The sequence below is a fragment of the Salvelinus fontinalis genome, chromosome 20 (assembly GCF_029448725.1).
Source record: "Salvelinus fontinalis isolate EN_2023a chromosome 20, ASM2944872v1, whole genome shotgun sequence".
Lineage (NCBI taxonomy): Eukaryota > Metazoa > Chordata > Actinopteri > Salmoniformes > Salmonidae > Salvelinus > Salvelinus fontinalis.
The window spans coordinates 21144480-21168170 of NC_074684.1; the positions used below are offsets into that span (position 1 = coordinate 21144480).

At 43.1% G+C, this 23691-nt stretch overlaps 1 protein-coding gene across 1 annotated transcript in view; it reads right to left on the reverse strand.

The window, feature by feature from the left end:
• LOC129817502 (mannosyl-oligosaccharide 1,2-alpha-mannosidase IA-like) overlaps positions 1 to 23691 on the reverse strand; it is a 182150-nt gene that overhangs the window by 99441 nt on the left and 59018 nt on the right. Inside the window, exons 3-4 of the mRNA XM_055872812.1 lie at positions 12660 to 12775; positions 1823 to 1903 (exon numbers count right to left, since the gene is read on the reverse strand). Coding sequence (XP_055728787.1) covers positions 1823 to 1903; positions 12660 to 12775 — 197 coding nt within the window. The remainder of the gene's footprint in view (positions 1 to 1822; positions 1904 to 12659; positions 12776 to 23691) is intronic.

Consider the following 23691-nt stretch of genomic DNA (forward strand, 5'->3'; position numbering starts at 1 on the left):
AATAAATACACCAGGTGCAGAATGACACACTCTCCAAACTGTAAAAAAAGAACCAGCAAAGGTGGTTCATTGTAGCTGCTTCTGTGAAGCACGCTCCCTTGTTACTAACATTGCTGCTTGTGCTTAACGGTGTGACTTGCCTCTCCTCAAGCTCCTCTCATCTACATTTTACAGTTCAGAAATCACATTAATATGAATGGAAGCGAAAATACGAGGTCTCATTACAATGAATTACAATGAGGTTTCCACACAAAACATGCAGTGCAATGCCTTTCCAGCTTTGTGTGCAAGTCCTGGACATAACACATTGCCATGTTCTTTGTATATTCATTAGTACAGGGAATTTCAATAGCAAGCCAATATGCAAGCTTTTTTACAGTGCATGCTGTAAGCTGATGAAACATTCCCCCAGTGTCTCTCAGTCAGAACAAAATGATGGGAAGCACAATGAACTCTTGAGAATTCCTGTAGGGAAATCATACACTCAAAACCCTGGCTGCTTCTGGTGTCTGTCAACAGAGGGCTATTTGGAGAAGCCTGGTGTTAAAAGGTAAAGAATTACTACTTACCAGTAGTATGACTTGAATAAACCCTCAAGAGGGACCTATTTCATACCATTTTACCTTAATTGGAGGGAAATTATATTAAATTAGATAATTGCTCTGAAATAATTGGCAATATTTGATAAATAGCATCCTTCAGAATGATGCATAGCTTCATAACCTAAAACGCAGTTCTGCGACGTGTGGGAGGGAAAATAATTGCAGAATGCTCTCCATTTTATTAAAAACCTCTTGCAGACAAAAATGTGTAAGAGGCAGAAATGATTTCCGTTCAGAACTCCAACAGAGTTTCCAGACTTGGTAATTCTATAAATATTTGATAAGTCATCCACAGTGAGCATCCACAGTGAGCATCCACAGTGAGCATCCACAGTGAGCATCCACAGTGGAGACAGAAAAAGAGGGGATACAAAGAGCTTCTTTTTATGCTTCTCTTTAGATTGGGCCTCTTCGTATACTTTATTTGCTGAGCTCATTGAACTTCTAAGTGTCTTTCTCCCACTTTGGTGTTGCTACTGCTGTTCTGTTTATGAGAGCCACTTAGCTTGGAACCAAGGTTCAGTAGCTCCCTAAAAACCTTTTGAAATGGGGAGAGAAAAAGCATAGATTTTCTGGTTGGAAAAGTCCTCATGTCTGCTGAAATTCAACTGGAGGAGTCTATTTGGTGGGATCTATGACTTGACCTTATTTTCCAACCATGCATTAGAGCAGGTAATTAAAAAACTCTGACTGCGTGAAGACAAATAGAGATCTGATATGAGTCACAACAGCTGAACGGGAAAAGGGGTTTGGTTCCTAAGAGATTGTTTCCTGACCATGTGAGAGAACTGCAGTCCCACACAAATCCTGAGTTCGCAGACACTAGAAGCCCTCCTCTCAGACGAGATTGGCTAAACCCCTGATATATTTCACAGCTTTACATCTCCTTGAAGGACTGCCCTGCACTCAAGAGATTGGCAGGCAGCAAAGCTCTCACCTATCTTTGACGGTACAACTTCCAGAAACTTTGGAATAACACTGTTCCAACATTGCTGCAATACAATTCTCTGAAGCCTCACGTCACTCCTATCTAGGGTCAATGGTTGTTCAACTATTGGCAAGTATCTCTATGTAATTGTCTCCACTAACATGGTGTCTATCAAACTGTGGCAGATGGAATAAATGATGTCCTCTTTTCCTTATGACATGTATCAGATCTCATTGAGTTATAGCAGTAGTTGTGGGCAGCACCAGCAGAGTTTTCACAGTTAGGTACATACCTCTTTGCCAGAAAGGTAATAGGCAGAGAGCAGGCCTCCGACAAACCGGATGTTCACTTCAAAGACAGAGACCTCAGCATTCTGCAGAGAGAACAAACAAAGGAGAGAGATGGCGAGATAGAGATACAGAGGAATGGAGAGAGAGACAGAGGGGGAGGAGAGAGACAAAGGTTACATGATTAGGAGTATTCAACCTGCTGAGTCACCAGGCAGCAGCTGGCAGGCGTACCGGGTAGGAATATCCTCGCATCACACACTGAATGTAAACACTGCAGACATGCACAGGGTTCTACACTAACTCTTTCAGTTGGTGGCACCAGCAGAATGATAGGGTCCCACCAATTTTTTTTAAATAAAAAAATGTATATAGATGTGGGCTATAGCTGAGGACACTGAGGTATCAACATCCTTATCCCATGCCTTTACAGAGGACTCTGTACAGTACATCAGGGAAGCGATTAAATAGTGTCATTTTAGAGTAAACTACCTAATGTTACAACAACAAACATTTGACCAACTGTATCGATACAATAGTGTGGTCCACTATCCCCATAGTTAAAATAGAACACAAAGAGGAGGGTCTGTCAGAGAACCGACTTCCACAGAGCTCACACAGCGCTGGGGCCAAACAACACTGGGAAAAGTTATCTAGAATTCAGAAACTACCCACACTGGGTTCAATTTACGTGTGTTATTTCATCTTAAGGTCAAGCTGGGAAGCATGAGTTGCCACCAACAAATGTAAGCAATATGAAGAGGTGATGAGATGCCTTCCTGGTATGGAACCCCATCATGCCCAAACACAGACCTGCACTCAGCTCATTTCCCTCCGAAGGGCCCCAGGCTTGGTTTTCTCCATTGGAATAGGCAGGCTTATTACCCATTCCTCATGTAGATTGTCATTACTCTGAAAAGAAGCATGTGGAGCCTGTCTATGCAGGATAAATTGCTATTCTTTTAATACTGAGAAATGATGGCTTTCATAAGCTCATTCTAACTTCCAGCCCTTTGCTTTATATGATAGATCATGTAGAGTGGCCTTCAAATATTTAAGTTAATCATATTATTATGTGCTTATTCCTTGAGGTTTTACTGAGAGGAAATGTTCATGTTATTGTCTCTACTTTGAGTGTACCACATAAAACATTTTTAAATAAAAATGGTGCTTTTTACATTGGACTAAACTGTATCTTTCCACAATATGAGAAACTTGCGTTCCTAATGGGGGGAGAGAGGCTCAGTGACCATGCATGGTAATTATACCAAATAACAACTAAATATCAGTAGCTAAGACTTTGTTCTCATTTTACCATGGGTTATTTGTTTCCTGCAGACTATTTGTTTTGGGACAAACAACAGAACATTTGTTAACATGTTTTTTAAATGTTGAATTGTAAAGCTTTCTCTCTTAGATTTTCCCATACAAAGGCTTCTGCGTAGCATGACTCTGTATTTCAATGACAGTTTTTACATGAGTAAACTAATCTGGTCCGGAGAGATTCTGTAACTTATATTTTTTAATAGTAGAAAACGTGTGACAGGCAGGCAATTTCATTTAACAGCAGGCCAGCAGACAACCTTATAATTAAATCTAATGTATTTAGTCCAAACCTGTGGACTGTGAAACCCAAATTCGTCATATTTCTGTTCGCATTATCAATGGTGTGTTAATGACTTAAAATTTTGACAGATGGCAGTTGTTTAAATGGGGAAGGCATTTTTCATTGCTGGAATTAAGTGTTTTTCCCCTGACTATGGAGCGAATGACTTGGCACACCTCAGTGGAAATAATAACTGTTGAGGAGGGGTTGAACTCTCCTGAGGACACTGCTCTGTGTAGCTAGGGTGCTTTTCACTCTAAGAGACCTTAGAGAGCTATTCTGGCCCTCAGTCAAGGACTGCAGTGAGGCCAAAGAATCAAAAGGATTTCATGACAGTCTGCTGCACTGCACCCAGGGTTAAATTCCACAAAATGGAAAGTTAAGGATACTGATGAGGTAGAAGAAAAAAAAATACATGAAGAACATCAAAATGTGATTGTACTGTATTGTACAAAGGTGTGAACTCTGTAAAAAGGGATCAAATCTAGACCACCAAAATAACTTAAACTGACAACCTCAACGTATTCAGACCAGATGTTACGGGTTGCACAATTTGAATTTACATCAATATTACAGTGAAACCAAAGCAGTCTCACACACGGTATCTTGGCACGAGTCATTGTTGAATTCTCCAATGTCTGAAGAGGTCCTGCTGCTGTTTGTGTAAATATGCAATGTCTTCATGGAAGACTTCATAAACACTGGGGCCAAACTTGGCTGTACTGAACCGTGGTTCATTAAAACCTCACTGTTAATAGGGTGGTAAAGTAGGGTGAGTGTCTGACTGAACACCATTCATTCTTCAGCCATGTGACAACCCACAGCCCTCCGTATCATGACCATCCACTGAAAACTCTAGTCAGGCCTAACTTCAACCTGAATCAGATGTGATGTTATAATCGTATCAATTATACTCCCTGTCTATGTTAAATGAATGAGCTCCTCTTCCACTGAAAAATTACAAAAGACACTAGGGAAAATAACTGAGATGGGCTGAGGGAATGGCAGGAAGGAATGATGAAATCAATTCAATTGTATTGGTCACATACACATATTTAGCAGATGTTATCGCAGGTGTAGCGAAATGCTTGTGTTCCTTGCTCCAACAGTGCAGAAATATCTAAAAACAATTCACAACAAATCTAAAAGTAAAATAATGGAATTAAGAAATACATAAATATTAGATTGAGCAATGTTGAGTTGCATTGACTAAAATACATTAAACATTCTTAAACTGACTAGTGTTCCATTATTATTGTGGCCAGTGATTCCAAGTTTATGTATATAGGGCAGCAGCCTGTACAGTCTAATGGCCTTGAGATAGAAGCTGTTTTTCAGTCTCTCGGTCCCAGCTTTGATGCACCTGTACTGACCTCGCCTTCTGGATGGTAGTGGGGTGAACAGGCCATGGCTCGGGTGGTTGATGTCCTTGATGACATTGGGGGCTGTAGGTGTCCTGGAGGGCAGGTAGTTTGCCCCAGGTGATGCGTTGGGCTGACCGCACCACCCTCTGGAGAGCCCTGCTATTGCGGGTGGTGCAGTTGCCGTACCAGACGGTGATACAGCCTGACAGGATGCTCTCAATTGTGCATCTGTAAAAGATTGTGAGGGTTTTAGGTGTCTTCACTACACTGTCTGTGTGGGTGGACCGTCAGTACGCTGAGGAACTTGAAGCTTTCCACCTTCTCCACTGCGGTCCCGTCGATGTGGACAGGGGCATGCTCCCCCTGCTGTTTCCTGAAGTCCACGATCAGCTTCTGTGTTTTGTTGACGTTGAGTGAGAGGTTATTTTCCTGGCACCACTCTCCCAGGGCCCTCATCTCCTCCCTGTAGGCTGTCTCGTCATTGTTGGTAATCAGGCCTACTACTGTCGCGTTGTCTGCAAACTTGATGATTGAGTTGGAGGCGTGCGTGGCCACGCAGTCATGGGTGAAGAGGGAGTACAGGAGGGGACTGAACACGCACCCTTGTGGGGTCCCTGTGGTCAGGAAGTCCAGGACCCAGTTGCACAGGGCGGGGTTCAGACCCAGGGCCCTGAGCTTAAATGATGAGCTTGGAGGGTACTATGCTGTTGAATGCTGAGCTATAGTCAATGAACAGCATTCTTACATAGGTATTCCTCTTGTCCAGATGGGATAGGGCAGTGGCGTAAAGCAAATTGAAGTGGGTCTAGGGTGTAAGCTAGAGGTGATATGATCCTTAACTAGCCTCTAAAAGCATTTCATAATGACAGAAGTGAGTGCTATGGTGCATTAAGTCATTTAGTTCAGTTACCTTTGCTTTCTTGGGTACAGGAACAATGGTGAACATCTTGAAGCAAGTGGGGACAGCAGACTGGGATAGGGAGAGATTGAATATGTCCGTAAACACACTTAAATATCTTACTCACGTCTTCTCTGGCGACGGAGAAGGAGAGCCCACAGTCCTTGGTAGCGGGCTGCGTATCCTCAAAGCGAGCATAGAAGGCATTTAGCTTGTCCGGAAGCAAGACATCAGTGTCCGTGACGTGGATGGTTTTCCCTTCGTAGTACGTGATTGTCTGTAGACCCTGCCACATACACTACCATTCAAAAGTTTGGGGTCATTTAGAAATGTCCTTGTTTTTCATGAAAGCATACATGAAATGAGTTGCAAAATGAATAGGAAATATAGTCAAGACATTGACAAGGTTATAAATAATGGTTTTTAATTGAAATAATAATTGAGTCCTTCAAACTTTGCTTTCGTAAAAGAATCCTCAATTTGCAACAATTACAGCCTTGCAGACCTTTGGCATTCTAGTTGTCAATTTGTTGAGGTGATCTGAAGAGATTTCACCCCATGCTTCCTGAATCCCCTCCCACAAGTTGGATTGGCTTGATGGGCACTTTGTACGTACCATACGGTCAAGCTGCTCCCACAACAGCTCAATAGGGTTGAGATCCGGTGACTGTGCTGGCAACTTCATTATAGACAGAATACCAGCTGACTGCTTCTTCCCTAAATAGTTATTGCGTAGTTTTGAGCTGTGCTTTGAGTCATTGTTCTGTTGTAGGAGGAAATTGGCTCCAATTAAGAGCTGTTCACAGGGTATGGCACGGCGTTACAAAATGAGCCTAAAGACATGATGCGCAACATGAGCTCATGGGCTCTCATGAAGTGTTTGATTAAGTTTGGTAGGCTAGTAATGACCAACAGCCGCATCAGAGCGGTCATGTGGTACGACCATGTGGAATTTGACTGCCTTCATGACTCATGACCGCCGGTGTGCACCGGGGCCTCCCACTCCTCTTGCTATTCTGGTTAGAGCCAGTTTGAGCTGTTCTGTGAAGGGAGTAGTACACAGCGTTGTACCAGATCTTCAGTTTCTTGGCAATTTCTCGCATGTTATAGCCTTCATTTCTCAGAACAAGAATAGACTGACGAGTTTCAGAAGAAAGTCCTTTGTTTCTGGCCATTTTGAGCCTTTAATCGAACCCACAAATGCTGATGCTCCAGATACTCAACTAGTCTAAAGCAGGCCAGTTGTATTGCTTCCTTAATCAGAACAGTTTTCAGCTGTGCTAACATAAATGCAAAAGGGTTTTCTAATGATCAATAATAAACTTGGATCAGCTAACACAACATGCCATTGGAACACAGGAGTGATTGTTGCTGATAATGGGTCATCAGTTTCCAGCTACAATAGCCATTTACAACACTAACAATGTCTACACTGTATTTCTGATCAATTTGATGTTATTTTAAAATGGCTTTTCTTTCAAAAACATGGACGTTTCTAAGTGACCCCAAACTTTTGAACGGTAGTGTACGTATCGTGTCTGAGCCGTAGAATTGCGACTCCACTTTGTCTCTGTACAGACGTTTTGCCTGTTTGATTGCCTTACGGAAGGAATAACTACACTGTTGGTATTCAGCCATATTCCCAGTCACTTTGCCATGGTTAAATGTAGTGGATCGTGCTTTCAGTTTTGCGCGAATGCTGCCCTCTATCTACAGTTTCTGGTTTTGGTAGGTTTTAATAGTCACAGTGGGTACAACATCTCCTATACACTTCCTGATGAACTCAGTCACTGTATCCGTGTATTTGTCAGTGCTATTCTCAGAAGCTACCTGGAACATATCCCAGTCTGCGTGATCAAAACAATCTTGAAGCATGGATTCCGATAGGTCAGACCAGCGTTGAATAGACCTTAGCGCATGTATTTCCTGTTTGAGTTTTTGACTATAGGAAGGGAGGAGCAAAATGGAGTCGTGATCAGATTTGCCAAAGGGTGGGCGGGGGAGGGCCTTGTAGGTATTTCGAAAAGTTGAGTAGCAGTGGTCCAATGTTTTACCAGCGCGAGTACTACAGTCAATGTGTTGGTAGAACTTCGGTAGCGTTTTCCTCAAATTTGCTTTGTTAAAATCTCCAGCTACAATAAATGCGGCCTCAGGATATGTGGTTTCCAGTTCGCATAAAGTCCAGTGTAGTTCTTTGAGGGCTGTCATGGTATACACGGCTGTGACTATAACCAAAGAGAATTCTCTTGGGAGGTAATACGGTCAGCATTTGATTGTGAGGTATTCTAGGTTGGGTGAACAAAAGGACTTGAGTTTCTGTATGTTATCACAATCACACCATGAGTAGTTAATCATGAAACATACACCCCTGCCTTTCCTCTTCCAGGAGAGTTCTTTATTCCTGTCTGCGCGATGTACTGAGAACCCAGCTGGCTGTATGGACGGGGACAGTATATCCAGAGAGAGCCATGTTTCTGTGAAACAAGAGTATGTTACAATCCCTGATGTCTCTCGGGAAGGAGATCCTCAGCCTGAGCTCGTCTACTTCATTATCCAGAGAATGAACATTAGCGAGAAATATGCTCAGAAGCTGTGGATGGTGTGCACTACTCCTGAGTCGGACTAGAAGTTCACTCCGAATACTTCTTCTCCGCCGGTAGTGTTTTGGAGCAGCTTCTGGATTAAGTTAAAATGCCCTGGGGGGTACGAACAAGGATTCAATTCTGGAAAGTCGTATTCCTAGTTGTAATGCTGGTTACCGCCACTCTGTTACCGCCACTCTGATATCCTGCTGTATTACAGTATGTAATAACACAAACAATTCTGGACTAATAATGTAAGAAATAACACACAAAATCAAAATACTGCAAAGTTGCTTAGGAGCTAGAAGCAGAGCTGACATGTCTGTAGGCAACATCTTACTCTCTGATAGAACCTAGTGTAGAGGTTCTAGAACTGAGGTACTGTATAGCTGAGCTCCATCTCATCACAATGCTGAGAGCAACGGCAGTGAATGACAACAGTAATACTCTGACAGTAAAATACCCTCAAGGAAGCCCTTGCGAGGTCACAAAGAGCAGCAGTGAAAACCGACTACTGGAGATGATGCACAAATGCACTTACTAAGCCTGGCCTACACTGCTACACAAATAACATGCTGCCATGTCTGTGGATCAGCTGTCAGAAGACTCTTAGTAATACTCATCCGCTGATGCTGTGCCTGTGTGCGTGTGTGTGTGTGAGAGCGACAGTATCTACCTGCGCTGCATCTACCTCAAACCTCTAGAAAATGTCTCCCTTTTGTTAACATGCAGGCCGATGTCCAGCAAGGCTGTGCAGTCCTTACACAGCTCCTGCCTTCAGGCTGAAAGTTGAGCCAGGGCCCTTCCATAATACATAACCTCTGCCTTTGTTCCTGCACTGGCCTTGCCTTTCACAGCAGCCCATAACACAAAGCATCTAGGCACAAGGCAGAGGCAAATAAAGATGGGCACCAGGGGCTTGCTTGCTTTCTCGCTCTTCATCTCTTCCCAGCAGGACTGATGGGAGAGTAAAAGAAAAGTCGTCCCTGGCCATTATAGTCCGAGCTGGTTAGCGTGTTGTGTTTGACCAGACCCGCTTTATATTCTGACCTTGTGTGTCTGTCTATCCGTCGTGCTTGTCTGTCAGAGTGAGTGGGTGCGCTGGGGCAGAGCCTATTAAAGTGTAACACACAAAGAGGAGCGATGGCAGGGGAGGGACCCTGGTTCAGAGGGCAAGGCAGTGGCTAGCCTACAACGGATGGGCTTTTCGTTTAATAAAACACTTTTTAAAATCAATTTACAGGGCATGGCATGAATCAAAGAGTGGGGGAGCTCAGCAATAATTGAATTACCAATGCCTTGCTTGTCATTGTCAATTGGCTAGATAATCAAGACAAGTGTCATTCAGGGATCCCCACGACCTTGTCTTGAAACCTGAACATTAAACTCTGAGACATCTCCCCTGTTCCAGTGAATCTGTATTGAACAGAGGCATCAGGAGATGCAGTGGTTAGCTCCTGTCTTTCAGTATTCCAGTCATGGCTCCTCACTAATACCACAGTCAGGCGAGATGGAGGCCAAATGGAAAACCAGACCACTCCATCCATGTTAAGACAATATTGCAAGGGGAGGAGCTGGAGAGGAGGGGGTTGTATCAATCTTTGATTTAGATTATTCTGTATTCAGGAGACAAAGTGAATATTAATGCCCGGTCCACCAGGGCTTTTGTAGGCTCCTTTATTGTTGGAATTGCTGGAGGGCAGTGAAGCCAAAGCCTTTCAATTAAAAGTTTGTTAACACTCTTTATGAAAGCTTCTGATCACTTATGCTATTTTCTCTCTCTCCCTCCGTTAGAAAAGACAAGAATTTAGTGCTTCTTAACGAGAGGGTTCTCCAAGGGGAATAAATAATGAATCTGGTTCCCCAACATGGGCAAGATCTAAGAAGGCAGAGGAGACATCAAAGTAAAAGGACTGAAGGTGTTTTTTTTAACCTCAAATTCTGCAGCGCCATCACCAACCCTCCTTAATCCATGCTAGTATTGAACATTCATTTCACACAGCGACTAGGCTTAATAATGGTAAAAGTGGAAAAGTTTGTCAACAACTTTTAATTTGATGAGTCATCACATTTCCCTGTGCTATAACCTTCCCTATAACCTCTGGTATTAAATTTATCGCAAAATTGCATTATAGGGATATGGGATGGTTCAGTTGTTCACATACTAAAATTGCACAAATTGCAGTTTGACATTTCTCAAGTGGGGCATTCCTTTTATTGCCATAAAATAAACCATGGCTTGAAAGAAAGAAAATAACTTGCTAAGAAATCACAAATTGTTGAGGCATGACCAATGGGTTGGAACATGCTGAGTTTACACTAGATTAGAGTTGCATTAGAGTTGATCAAATGCAATTGAGAGTGGTGCAAGACATAATGCAAATGATTGCATTCCAATAGACTGGGGAGTTGATTTACAGGGTTATCTGGGCATTATTGATAACTTTTGGTCCAGAAGCACAAGTGAGCACCATTGTCAATATCATCATTTCATAGGTATATAAATAATGGTGGATAGCAACGTTTTTCTAAATAGTGTGACTATGTCAGAGACAGACTTTTCAAATAGTTTTAGACATCTCTTTCATTTCCGTGTGTGGGAGTTGTCTGAAGGGAAAACAGTATTATTGAATATTAGAGACAGTAAGAGACAGCGAATGGCTTGAGAAAGGCAATGTGTTCTACCTGACAGACCCACAAAGTCTTAGCTCCTAAAGCACATTACCTTCAAACTGATGAGTCAGGTCTATATTGATTGATTAGAAGGTATCAGAGTTAAGTGCTCTCTCCTTCTCCCTACCCCACACAGTGGAATCAAGGTTACTTCATTCAGTCCACTTCTACAGACAATGCCACTCTAAACAGTGGTTTCTTCCAGGTGAGTACTTTAACTGTTCTGTCTGAAACAGAGCACTTCATCAAGGCCCAATTATCTGGAGTCACCTTGAGTGTCCCTGTATTCTCTCCATGCTGATTACAGTGGGGTCCGCCTAACCAATCAGATTGTAGATCTCCTGTCCTTGTGAATGTCAGTGGGTGACTTACTAGCAGAGTTTGGTAAGAGTGCTTTCAGTTTTGCTGGCCCATCATCTTGGACATTTTGCAGAAGGACCTGGAACTTTATTATTTTATTCCGATTGATACACTTTAAATTCCAGATCGGAGGGCTGCTGATCACAAATTGCACGTTTATAATCCTGCTCTTTTAAGCTCTTTATTTTAACTACCATTCATTGTTGTGTTTTGTCTCATATGGAACTGTATGAATGCTGCTTGGCCAGGACTCACTTGGAAAAGAGATGTAAATCTCAATGTGACCTCCTTGGTTAAATAAAGGAAAAATAAATCAAAGTAAAAAGACAAGGGTGTTCTATGGTCCTACTAGCTAGCAGACAAGGGTGTTCTATGGTCCTACTAACTAGCAGACAAGGGTGTTCTATGGTCCTACTAGCTAGCAGACAATGGGTGTTCTATGGTCCTACTAGCTAGCAGACAAGAGAGTTCTATGGTCCTACTAGCTAGCAGACAATGGTGTTCTATGGTCCTACTAGCTAGCAGACAAGGGTGTTCTATGGTCCTACTAGCTAGCAGACAAGGGTGTTCTATGGTCCTACTAGCTAGCAGACAATGGGTGTTCTATGGTCCTACTAGCTAGCAGACAAGGGTGTTCTATGGTCATACTAGCTAGCAGACAAGGGTGTTCTATGGTCCTACTAGCTAGCAGACAAAGGGTGTTCTATGGTCCTACTAGCTAGCAGACAAGGGTGTTCTATGGTCATACTAGCTAGCAGACAAGGGTGTTCTATGGTCCTACTAGCTAGCAGACAATGGGTGTTCTATGGTCCTACTAGCTAGCAGACAAGGGTGTTCTATGGTCATACTAGCTAGCAGACAAGGGTGTTCTATGGTCATACTAGCTAGCAGACAATGGGTGTTCTATGGTCCTACTAGCTAGCAGACAAGGGTGTTCTATGGTCATACTAGCTAGCAGACAAGGGTGTTCTATGGTCATACTAGCTAGCAGACAATGGGTGTTCTATGGTCCTACTAGCTAGCAGACAAGGGTGTTCTATGGTCCTACTAGCTAGCAGACAAGAGAGTTCTATGGTCCTACTAGCTAGCAGACAATGGTGTTCTATGGTCCTACTAGCTAGCAGACAAGGGTGTTCTATGGTCCTACTAGCTAGCAGACAATGGTGTTCTATGATCATACTAGCTAGCAGACAATGGGATTCTATGGTCCTACTAGCTAACATACAATGGGTGATCTATGGTCCTACTAGCTAGCAAACAATGGGTGTTCTATGGCCCTACTAGCTAGCAGACAATGGTGTTCTATGGTCCTACTAGCTGGCAGACAATGGGTGTTTTATGTATAATGGTTCTACTCACCACGTTGAAGTCCAGGTTCTTCTCCACCCACTCTGTGGCCATGTCAAAGTCCTCAAACATCTCCATGATGTACAGGGTATCCAGAGCATCCACGATGGTGGCTCCTTTTATGCTCCCTGAGAAGGAAAACAAAACAAAGCCTTTAGGACTTTCCTCTCATAGCAACATATTGTATTGGTAGAATAACAGCACAGTCAGAGTCATGGTTCTGTGATTAAGACCAGAGGAAAAGCATATAGGGAGGAGGTCAGATCTGGCAGTGTGGTGCCAGGACAACAACCTCTCCCTCAACGTCAGCAAGACAAAGGAGCTGGTCGTGGATTACAGGAAACAGAGGGTCTAGGCGCCCCCATTCACTGAAGTGGAATGGGTCGAGAGATTCAAGTTCCTCGGTGTCCACATCACTAAGGATCTATCATGGTCCAAACACATTTGTGAAGAGGGCACTAGAATGCCTCTTCCCCCTCAGGAGGCTGAACAGATTTGGCACGGGTCCTCTGATCCTCAAAAAGTTCTACAGCTGCACCATTGAGAGCATCTTGACTTGCTGCATCACCTCTTGGTATGACAACTGCTTGGCATCCGACCACAAGGCGCTACAGAGGGTGGCGCGTACGGCCGAGTACATTACCGGGGCCGAGCTCCCTGTCATTCAGGACCTTTATACCAGGCGGTGTCAGAGGAAGGCCCTAAAAATTATCCAAGACCCCAGCCACCCTAGTCATAGACAGTTCTCGCTGCTATCGCACGGCACCGATGCATCAAGTTTGGAACCAACAGCACTCTGAACAGCTTCTATCCCCAAGCCATAAGACTGCTAAATAGTTAGTTAAATAGTTAACCAAATAGCTTCCTGACTATCTGCATTGACCCTTTTTGCACTAACTTTTTTGAGTCATCACATACGCTGCTGCTACTGTTTACTATCCGTCACCTTATTCCTAGTTAAATGTACAGATCTACAGTGGGGAGAACAAGTATTTGATACACTGCCGATTTTGCAGGTTTTCCTACTTACAAAGCATGTAGAGGTCTGTCATTTTTTATCATAGGTACACTTTAACTGTGAGAGATGGAATCTAAAACAAAAATGCAGAAAATCACATTGTATGATTTTTAAGTAATTCATTTGCATTTTATTGCATGACATACGTATTTGATACATCAGAAAAGCAGAACTTAATATTTGGTACAGAAACCTTTGTTTGCAATTACAGAGATCATACGTTTCCTGTAGTTCTTGACCAGGTTTGCACACACTGCAGCAGGGATTTTGGCCCACTCCTCCATACAGACCTTCTCCAGATCCTTCAGGTTTCGGGGCTGTCGCTGGGCAATACGGACTTTCAGCTCCCTCCAAAGATTTTCTATTGGGTTCAGGTCTGGAGACTGGCTAGGCCACTCCAGGACCTTGAGATGCTTCTTACGGAGCCACTCCTTAGTTTCCCTGGCTGTGTGTTTTGGGTCGTTGTCATGCTGGAAGACCCAGCCACGACCCATCTTCAATGCTCTTACTGAGGGAAGGAGGTTGATGGCCAAGATTTCGCAATACATGGTCCCATCCATCCTCCCCTCAATACGGTTCAGTCGTCCTGTCCCCTTTGCAGAAAAGCATCCCCAAAGAATGATGTTTCCACCTCCATGCGTCACGGTTGGGATGGTGTTCTTGGGGTTGTACTCATCCTTCTTCTTCCTCCAAACATGGCGAGTGGAGTTTAGACCAAAAAGCTCTATTTTTGTCTCATCAGACCACATGACCTTCTCCCATTCCTCCTCTGGATCATCCAGATGGCCATTGGCAAACTTCAGACGGGCCTGGACATGCGCTGGCTTGAGCAGGGGGACCTTGCGTGCGCTGCAGGATTTTAATCCTGACGGCGTAGTGTGTTACTAATGGTTTTCTTTGAGACTGTGGTCCCAGCTCTCTTCAGGTCATTGACCAGGTCCTGCCGTGTAGTTCTGGGCTAATCCCTCACCTTTCTCATGATCATTGATGCCCCACAAGGTGAGATCTTGCATGGAGCTCCAGACGGAGGGTGATTGACCGTCTTCTTGAACTTCTTCCATTTTCTAATAATTGCGCCAACAGTTGTTCCCTTTCACCAAGCTGCTTGCCTATTGTCCTATAGCCCATCCCAGCCTTGTGCAGGTCTACAATTTTATCCCTGATGTCCTTACACAGCTCTCTGGTCTTGGCCATTGTGGAGAGGTTGGAGTCTGTTTGAGTGTGTGGACAGGTGTCTTTTATACAGGTAACGAGTTCAAACAGGTGCAGTTAATACAGGTAATGAGTGGAGAACAAGAGGGCTTCTTAAAGAAAAACTAACAGGTCTGTGAGAGCTGGAATTCTTACTGGTTGGTAGGTTATCAAATACTTATGTCATGCAATAAAATGCAAATTAATTACTTAAAAATCATACAATGTGATTTTCTGGATTTTTTTTAGATTCCGTCTCTCACAGTTGAAGTGTAGCTATGATAAAAATTACAGACCTCTTCATGCTTTGTAAGTAGGAAACCCTGCAAAATCGGCAGTGTATCAAATACTTGTTCTCCCCACTGTACCTCAATTACCTCGTTCCCCTGCACATGGAGTCGGTACTGGTAACCCTTGTATATAGCCAAGTTATCGTTACTCATCGTGTATCTTATTACGCGTTTTACTTTTCTATTATTTTTTTTTCTCTTTCGCTCTGTATAGATGGAAAGGGTCGTAAGTAAGCATTTCACCTGTTGTTTACGACACATGTGACAAATAAAATGTTATATGAAAGGTCCAGGGCAGCCGGGTGTTGGAACTAGAAGTGTGCTGTTTTATTCAAAGAGCAGAGCATATCTCCTGCTGTGCTGGAATATTGCTTCAGGCAACCTCTATTTATCTCTGTGCAAGATGTCAGGCATATGAACAAATACAAGTCTCACAGAGCACCTTTGGCTATTCTGTCAGGTTTTTACCTGGTCGAGGAAGATGTCTGTGGCAGAGAGAGTGGAAACAGAGCGAGAGAGTACATTAGCGAGGGTTTCTAAGTCTTTTCACAGTGGGCTGATGCTTTGGGAAGGCTCTTGGCCACCAGACCTTACTTCACTACCTAGGAGATGACATTATACCATCCTGACAGAGCACCGTGGTCATTCATCTGGTATTGTGCAGCTAAAAACTGCTTCTGCTTCATTAAGATAAGAGCAACAAGCTAAATGAAATGACTGTGCTGTAAATACATGTAGCCTGTATGCAATTTATTCTCCAGTGAAGGTTCTGTTTTCCACCTCACTTTATTGGGCTAAGTGGTGGTAGGGTACGGATGGTTATTCCACCCAAACATGTGATGATCACGTATTGCATGACAAGTTATATTGTTGCTGTGTTTGTTAGATCCATAAACCAATTCATACATCAAACAAATCTCTTGAGGGTTAAAGCCTTGTATTCAGCTTTATGGCAGTGACCTAAGACACTAAGCCTATACTGACGCTGTCTGGTTAAGTCTGACCCTAGCCAACTAAAACTCAACTCCACTATATATGTGACGTCAGGGCTCCAGTCCGCCCACTCTCATCTCCGCTCAACTCCGTTGATGTGAAGTAGTACATCTTGGAGTTAAGTTTTACTTGGCTAATCAGACCCATACAACCTCCCACTGTTGGATCTCAGCTAAACAAGATCCAATACGCACAATAACAGGTGTCAGAATCACTTCTAGTAACACAAGAGCAGCTAATGGAAGTGCAGATGTTGTGTGCTGTGTTCGGGGGTAAACCTTTCATTCAACAGATGGTGACAGAGGAAACATTTATTAGCCACATTAAAAAGAGAGGAGTACAGTGAGGACTGACAGCAGGAGGGCTTAGGTCCTTTTTATGCTTTAATGATCAAATCCTGATTGGATTTAATTATCAAACACTGCTCGGCTTGCCAAGCGCTTAGCATAGAACCCAGCCTCTGCCATCTAGGGCTGGGCGGTATACCGTATTTTACGATGTTCCAGTACTGATACACAGACTGGTTTGGGTTTTGTTAAATGTGATATGTCGTTTGTAATGTCCATTTTTATAGATTACTTCGATACTTGAGTCATCTCTCTCCGCCTTCTCTCTCAATACTGCTTTCCACACAGACCTAGCCCCGCCCATCACTCAAGGACTGCGTTCAGTCTCTGCATGGTAAATCTAGCACATGCAACAATGTTGATGGCAACAATGCTGTTTTTACTTTGCTTAATATAAATCCACTAGCGTTTTATAATTACACTATTAGTTTGTGCTTCTTGCATCTGCAAACAGCAGGTTAGTCTTTCCTTAGCAAGTTGGGCCTAAATCTGGTTAGTCGCTAATGCTAATCACTAGCTAGTTAATAAATGTACCGAGTCAGAACAAACTTAATTAGCTATACAGACAGATTTTTTGTGCAACAATATCTTGTAAATCAAAAAGGAATATGCGAAGTAAGACTATGTTAGCTACATGAAGTTGGTAGATACAATAAATATAGCCAAAGATAATAAGTTCCCCTAGGAAATACTTATCAATACCTTGGTTCCTACCGTGTCACAATAACTCCTCCCTGGAAATTTCATGTCAAACACTATAAAAGTGCCCACTATTATATTCTTACTATAGAATTAGAATACTCATTCTATTTCCATGATTCCAAAAGTTCACCCAAGTGTTTTGCTCTAAATTGCAAGTCAAATCACAATTGTAAAATGTGGATAGAAATAAGGCCTAGATTGTTTGTCCATATCGTGCAGCCCTACGTGACAGTGTGGAAATGATCTCAAATGAGTGCAGGTAGTGCAGAAAATAATGAAATTGCAGAAATAATTTTTGGTTGAAGTTGAATTGAACAGTATAAAACAAATCACAATGGAGAAAGACCCATTGAAATCACATTCAGTTGAAGTTGGAAGTTAATATACACTTAGGTTGGAGTCATTAAAACTCATTTTTTCAACCACTCCACAAATTTCTTTTTAACAAACTATAGTTTGGCAAGTCATTTAGGACATCTACTTTGTGCATGACAAGTAATTTTTCCAACAATTGTTTACAGACAGATTATTTCACTTATAACTCACTGTATCACAATTCCAGTGGGTCAGAAGATTACATACACTAAGTTGACTGTGCCTTTAAACAGCTTGTAAAATTCCAGAAAATGATGTCATGGCTTTAGAAACTTCTGATAGGCTAATTGACATCATTTGAGTCAATTGGAGGTGTACCTGTGGATGTATTTCAAGGACTATCTTCAAACTCAGTGCCTCTTTGCTTGACATCATGTGAAAAATCTAAAGAAATCATCCAAGACCTTAGAAAAAAAATTGTAGACCTCCACAGGTCCGGTTCATCCTTGGGAGCAATTTCCAAACGCCTGAAGGTACCAAGTTCATCTGTACAAAACAATAGTACGAAAGTATAAACACCATGGGACCATGCAGCAGTCATACCGCTCAGGAAGGAGATGCAATCTGTCTCTTAGAGATGAACGTACTTTGGTGCGAAAAGTGGAAATCAATCCCAGAACAACAGCAGGACCTTGTGAAGATGCTGGAGGAAACAGGTACAAAAGTATCTATATCCACAGTAAAACGAGTCCTATATCGACATCATCTGAAAGGCCGCTTAGCAAGGAAGAAGCCACTGCTCAAAAACTTCCATAAAAAAGCCAGACTACGGTTTGCAACTGCACATGAGGACAAAGATCGTACTTTTTGGAGAAATGTCCTCTGGTCTGATGAAACAAAAATAGAACCGTTTGGCCATAATGACCATCGTTATGTTTGGAGGAAAAAGGGGGATGCTTGCAAGCCGAAGAACACCATCCCAACCGTGAAGTACGGGGGTGGCAGCATCATGTTGTGGGGGTGCTTTGCTGCAGGAGGGACTGGTGCACTTCACAAAATAGATGGCATCATGAGGCAGGAAAATTATGTGGATATATTGAAGCAACATCTCAAGACACCAGTCAGCAAGTTAAAGCTTGGTCGCTAATGAGTCTTCCAAATGGACAATGACCCCAAGCATACTTCCAAAGATGTGGCAAAATGGCTTAAGGACAACAAAGTCAAGGTATTGGAGTGGCCATCACAAAGCCCTGACCTCAATCCTGTAGAAAATGTGGGCAGAACTGAAAAAGCGTGTGCGAGCAAGGAGGCCTACAAACCTGACTCAGTTACACCAGCTCTGTCAGGAGGAATGGCCCAAAATTCACCCAATTTATTGTGGGAAGCTTGTGGAAGGCTACCTGAAACGTTTGACCCAAGTAAAACAATTTAAAGGCAATGCTACCAAATACTAATTGAATGTATGTAAACTTCTGACCCACTGGGAATGTGATGAAAAAAAGCTGAAATAAATCATTCTCTCTACTATTATTCGGACATTTCACATTATTAAAATAAAGTGGTGATCCTAACTGACCTAAAACAGGGAATTTTCCCCTTGGATTAAATGTCAGGAATTGTGAAAAATTGAGTTTAAATGTATTTGGCTAAGGTGTATGTAAACTTCCGACTTCAACTGTATGTGTTGCCACCCTAGGGTCATGCACTACTCAAAAAGCAAACTTTGAACTTTTATTATTCAAAAACACTGTCAAATACTTTCATACCGACAAATGTTCTTTTGTAAACACCATATGATATGATATTTTGGCCATATCGCCCAGCCCTACTGCCAAATCTCTACACTCGTTTGGCTGGACGATATTTCTTATCTTTTACGCCACACGGAGAGGAGGATGAAAGGACAGGCACCAGTCAGGCAGGTAGACGAAGAGACGAATGCTCAGCAAAACTTTTAGTCCACAGAGTTATCTAAAATAAACTCAATAACGTGTCTATGGCACTTTCCCATTCACTTACACCTATACAGCTTTCTTCAATAGAGAAAATACAATGCTGTGGTACTGAAGTTGTTTTGATTTATTATTTATTTTATTTACAGTAGATTGAACACCCCCGATGCTTAACAATAGGCAGCCTGGGTCTGTGAGAGATGAGGGGGGACATTTCGTGCCTTCCACCTATTGTCTACCAGCCCGGCAGGCTTTGCTCCTGCAGTGAGTGGAGTGGGGTCATCCTCATCCCATTACTGGGACAAGCCTCCTGAACCGCACAGCAGAGAGCACGCTGTGTGAAAAGGTGTGTGTTTGCGTGAGTGCTCATGTGTGCGTTTGTATTTGCATGCGATTGCCTGTGTATAAATGTACACAAGCCATGGAGTGACTTGAATACAAAGCCACATTTCTCTGATCTCTAAGATTCCAATTAAAATGCATTTCTATGGCACGGCGTGTACCAGCCTTTATTGTTATGACAGAGAGATCTTGAGAGCTTGGTCAATTGACAGATGAGGAAATGAAAAACATGAAGGATGTTTAAAATTAAGAATATGACCTGGATTAGTTATATAGAATCCCAGTCTTAATGATAAGAACAATGGAGCAGAACTTTATCAAGTTCCCATTAAGACATCTTGAATTGACTTCTGAAGGAGGACATCACTTTTAATTTCTCTGGGGAAAATCAATTAAGTCCGATGGCCGTCCCATGAACAGGCAAAATATATTTCCCCAGTTCAAAAGAGCCTGGTGATGGATGTGCGAGCAGCATTCACGGGACGGCAGCTCTCGTGTGTCAGAGCCTTCATTCATCACCTGCTCTCTCCCTTCATTTCTCATACTTTAGAGGAGCAGAGACTCCTGCGCATTTTATTGACAGATGACACTTGCCAATAGAGTTCTCACATCGTTACCGGTGGAAAATGGTGGAAAACTGAATTTCACTGGGCTGAGAGCCTTTGAGGCTTGACAGAGAATTATGCATTGTTTGGACGAACACAACCTTCACGTAAAAGGTGACAAAGTCACGCTGTAATTTCTCGGCGAAACAGAGAAGTGCAGCACATCGCCTCTCAAAACAAAGGTGTGCACAGAATATCAAACCCATACAGACAGTGACACTACTCAGTGTACCGAGGGAGGACATTATCTTATCACTTCATTGAGGCCCATTTTAGAAAACAAATGGTGCTGTTCCAATGAGACCAGCACTGCAACCAGCGTTTTATGTTAATGTAAGCTCTAGTGTTATTGTGTTTCCATATTAAGACAATACTATGTCCAAAAATACAAGCAGCGAAAACAAGAGGCAAGACATAACACATATTTGATTGTTTTGTTTACTTGGGCATGGGAGGTAGGAGGGTGGAATTGCAAGAAATCAGACTGTGGGTGGGTGTGTCTGAGAAAACTAATGGTAAACTGAGGCTACGTAACCTACCTATTATTAAAAAGTGTTTTTTCCTGGGTCTGCGGCTGAAAGCCCAGGTGAGAACAGAGCAGATCATAAATCAGCCTGTTAGGATACACAGTCCTCCATAGTGCTCTTACGAAGGCCTGGTTGTGACAGGGGGTCTGACGCAGGGACATGCAGGTCCCCAGATCCCACCTCTGTGGGTGATGAATTCCCCTGCTCTGTTGCAGCCCGTTCACCCCTCCCAGTCCCAGCATAATCTGCATTGGCCCAGTCACTGTGGGGACCACCACACACACACACACACACGGTGAAGCCCAGGGAAGGCCCAGGCTGAATTACACCATCCATTCCAATTACGGAGATGGAATACCTGATGCGCACAAGGAATGGCTTTGGAATTAAGGCATAATGGAGTCTCCCCAACATAGTGTACCTTGGACAAATAGTGTGCAAACCCATGTACATCAGTAATATGCTTGTAATCCTATGAGTATGTCACAACAAAAGGAATACAAAAAGGACAACCTCGTTCCGTGAGAGGTGACAAACCTTACATTGGTAACACTGAAGTAACATTGAGTTGATGAAATGAGGAGAATGTGCTGTTCTTGTAAAGATGCAGCAGTAAAGTAGTGCCCTGGGAGAGGATGTGAAAGATTATTGATCAACAGAATGAAAAGGGTCGACCTTAACGTTCGAAATTTGATCCCAGAAAAACAGATAAAAAAGGTGGTAAGTCTTTGAGCCAGGTCTTTGCGTGCGGTGATGCCTGGGCCAGCCAGATAGCCACAGGTCAGGTTGAGCTTGGATGAAACTTTAAGGCTTAACACTGGTGCATTTTCTCTTTAAAAAAATCTTGGTTAAGAAAAAGTTGTCTGAATGGACAAGGTGGTGTTTGAAGGTGGCCTCTGTGTAATATGGAGCTCTTCTCCACGGGGACAGCTAGGCCAATGTGACAGATGGTAGACGATTTCAGCTCGGAGGGCTAGCTGCCACGAACAGAGAACCTTCTGGAATTCACAACACTCAATAAGCAAGTCAACCTTCAAACCCATTTGGCAAGAAAATGTCATTGGCAATGTCACCGTAGTGGCCCAGTTCAGTGTGTTTATTTTTCGTCAGATGCAGGCTGGCTTACGCCTGCAAGGATTTTCCGGGTCAATGTGCCTACAAGTCCTCACATTCACCCCCCAGTGAAAGCAATGTCGTCCTGTCAAGCTCTTGTGTCATTTTCATTTTAACACCATGTCACATTCTGTGATTGTGTTGAAGTGGGCCTTCAGAGAGAGAAAGGTGAGGAATTATAGATACCCATGAGGTTATGGCTGGCAATACAAGAGTGGCCTTATCCATAATTCACATAGCGATGTGCTGCAGGAAGGCTGTGTCACATTCAGCCATGACCGGGACACCCATGAGGCGGCGCACAATTGGCCCAACGTTGTTCGGGTTAGGGGAGGGTTTGGATATCACAAAATTTGGGAGAAAAAGGGTTAAAAAATGTTTTAAATAATAAATAACATAATAATAATAGTGATGATAATGATGTCCCCCAGACATTATCATCTGGTCTGTGGAATGGTGTGTACAATGTACTACTCAACATCATCATACATAGGCAACATTGACTCATTTAGCCTTCATGTGGAACAGTGCAACGTGAAATACACAAAAAGTATGTGGACACCCCTTCAAATTAGTGAATTAGGCTATTTCAGCCACACCCCTTGCTGACAGTTGTATAAAAACCGAGCACACAGCCATGCAATCTCCATACACAAACATTGCAGTAGAATGGCCAGTACTTAAGAGCTCAGTGACTTTAAATGCAGCACCGTCACAGGATGCCAGCTTTCCAACAAGTCAGTTTGTCAAATTTCTGCCCTGCTAGAGCTGCCCCGGTCAACTGTAAGTGCTGTTATTGTGAAGTGGAAACATCTAGGACCAACAACTGCTGAGCTGCGAAGTGGTAGGCCACACAAGCTCACAGAACGGGACCGCTGTGTGCTGTAGCGTGTAGCGCATAAAAATCGTCTGTCCTTGGTTGCAACACTCACTACTGAGTTCCAAACTGCCTCTGGAAGCAACATCAGTACAAGCTGTTCGTTCAAGAGCTTCATGAAATAGGTTTCCATGGCCGAGCAGTCGCACACAAGCCTAAGATCACCATGCGCAATGCCAAGCGTCGGCTGGAGTGGTGTAAAGCTCACCACCATTGGACTCTGGAGCAGTGGAAACATGTTCTCTGGAGTGATGAATCACATTTCACCATCTGGCAGTCAAACGGACGAGTTTGGCAGATGCCAGAAGAACACTACCTGCCTGAATGCATAGTGCCAAATGTGAAGTTTGGTGGAGGAGAAACAATGCCCCCGTGCACAGAGCCCTGGCCTCAACCCCATCGAACACCTTTGGGACGAATTGGAACGCCAGTGACCAACCTCATTAATGCTCTTATGGCTGAGTGGAAGCAAGTCCCAGCAGCAATGTTACAATATCTAGTGGAAAGCCTTTTCAGAAGAGTGGAGGCTGTTATAGCAGAAAAGGGGGGACCAACTCTATATTGATGCCCATGATTTTGGAATGAGATGTTTGACGAGCAGGTGTCCAGATACTTTTGACAATGTTGTATAGATGCATAATACACTCTATCAAGGCCGACTTCAAATACCGACATCAATGTGAAAGTAACCGGAGCATAAAACAGTGCCAGATAAATGCCAGATAAATCCTACAAAAATAAAAAGGCACACAAAAGCCAGGCTCTTCTCAAA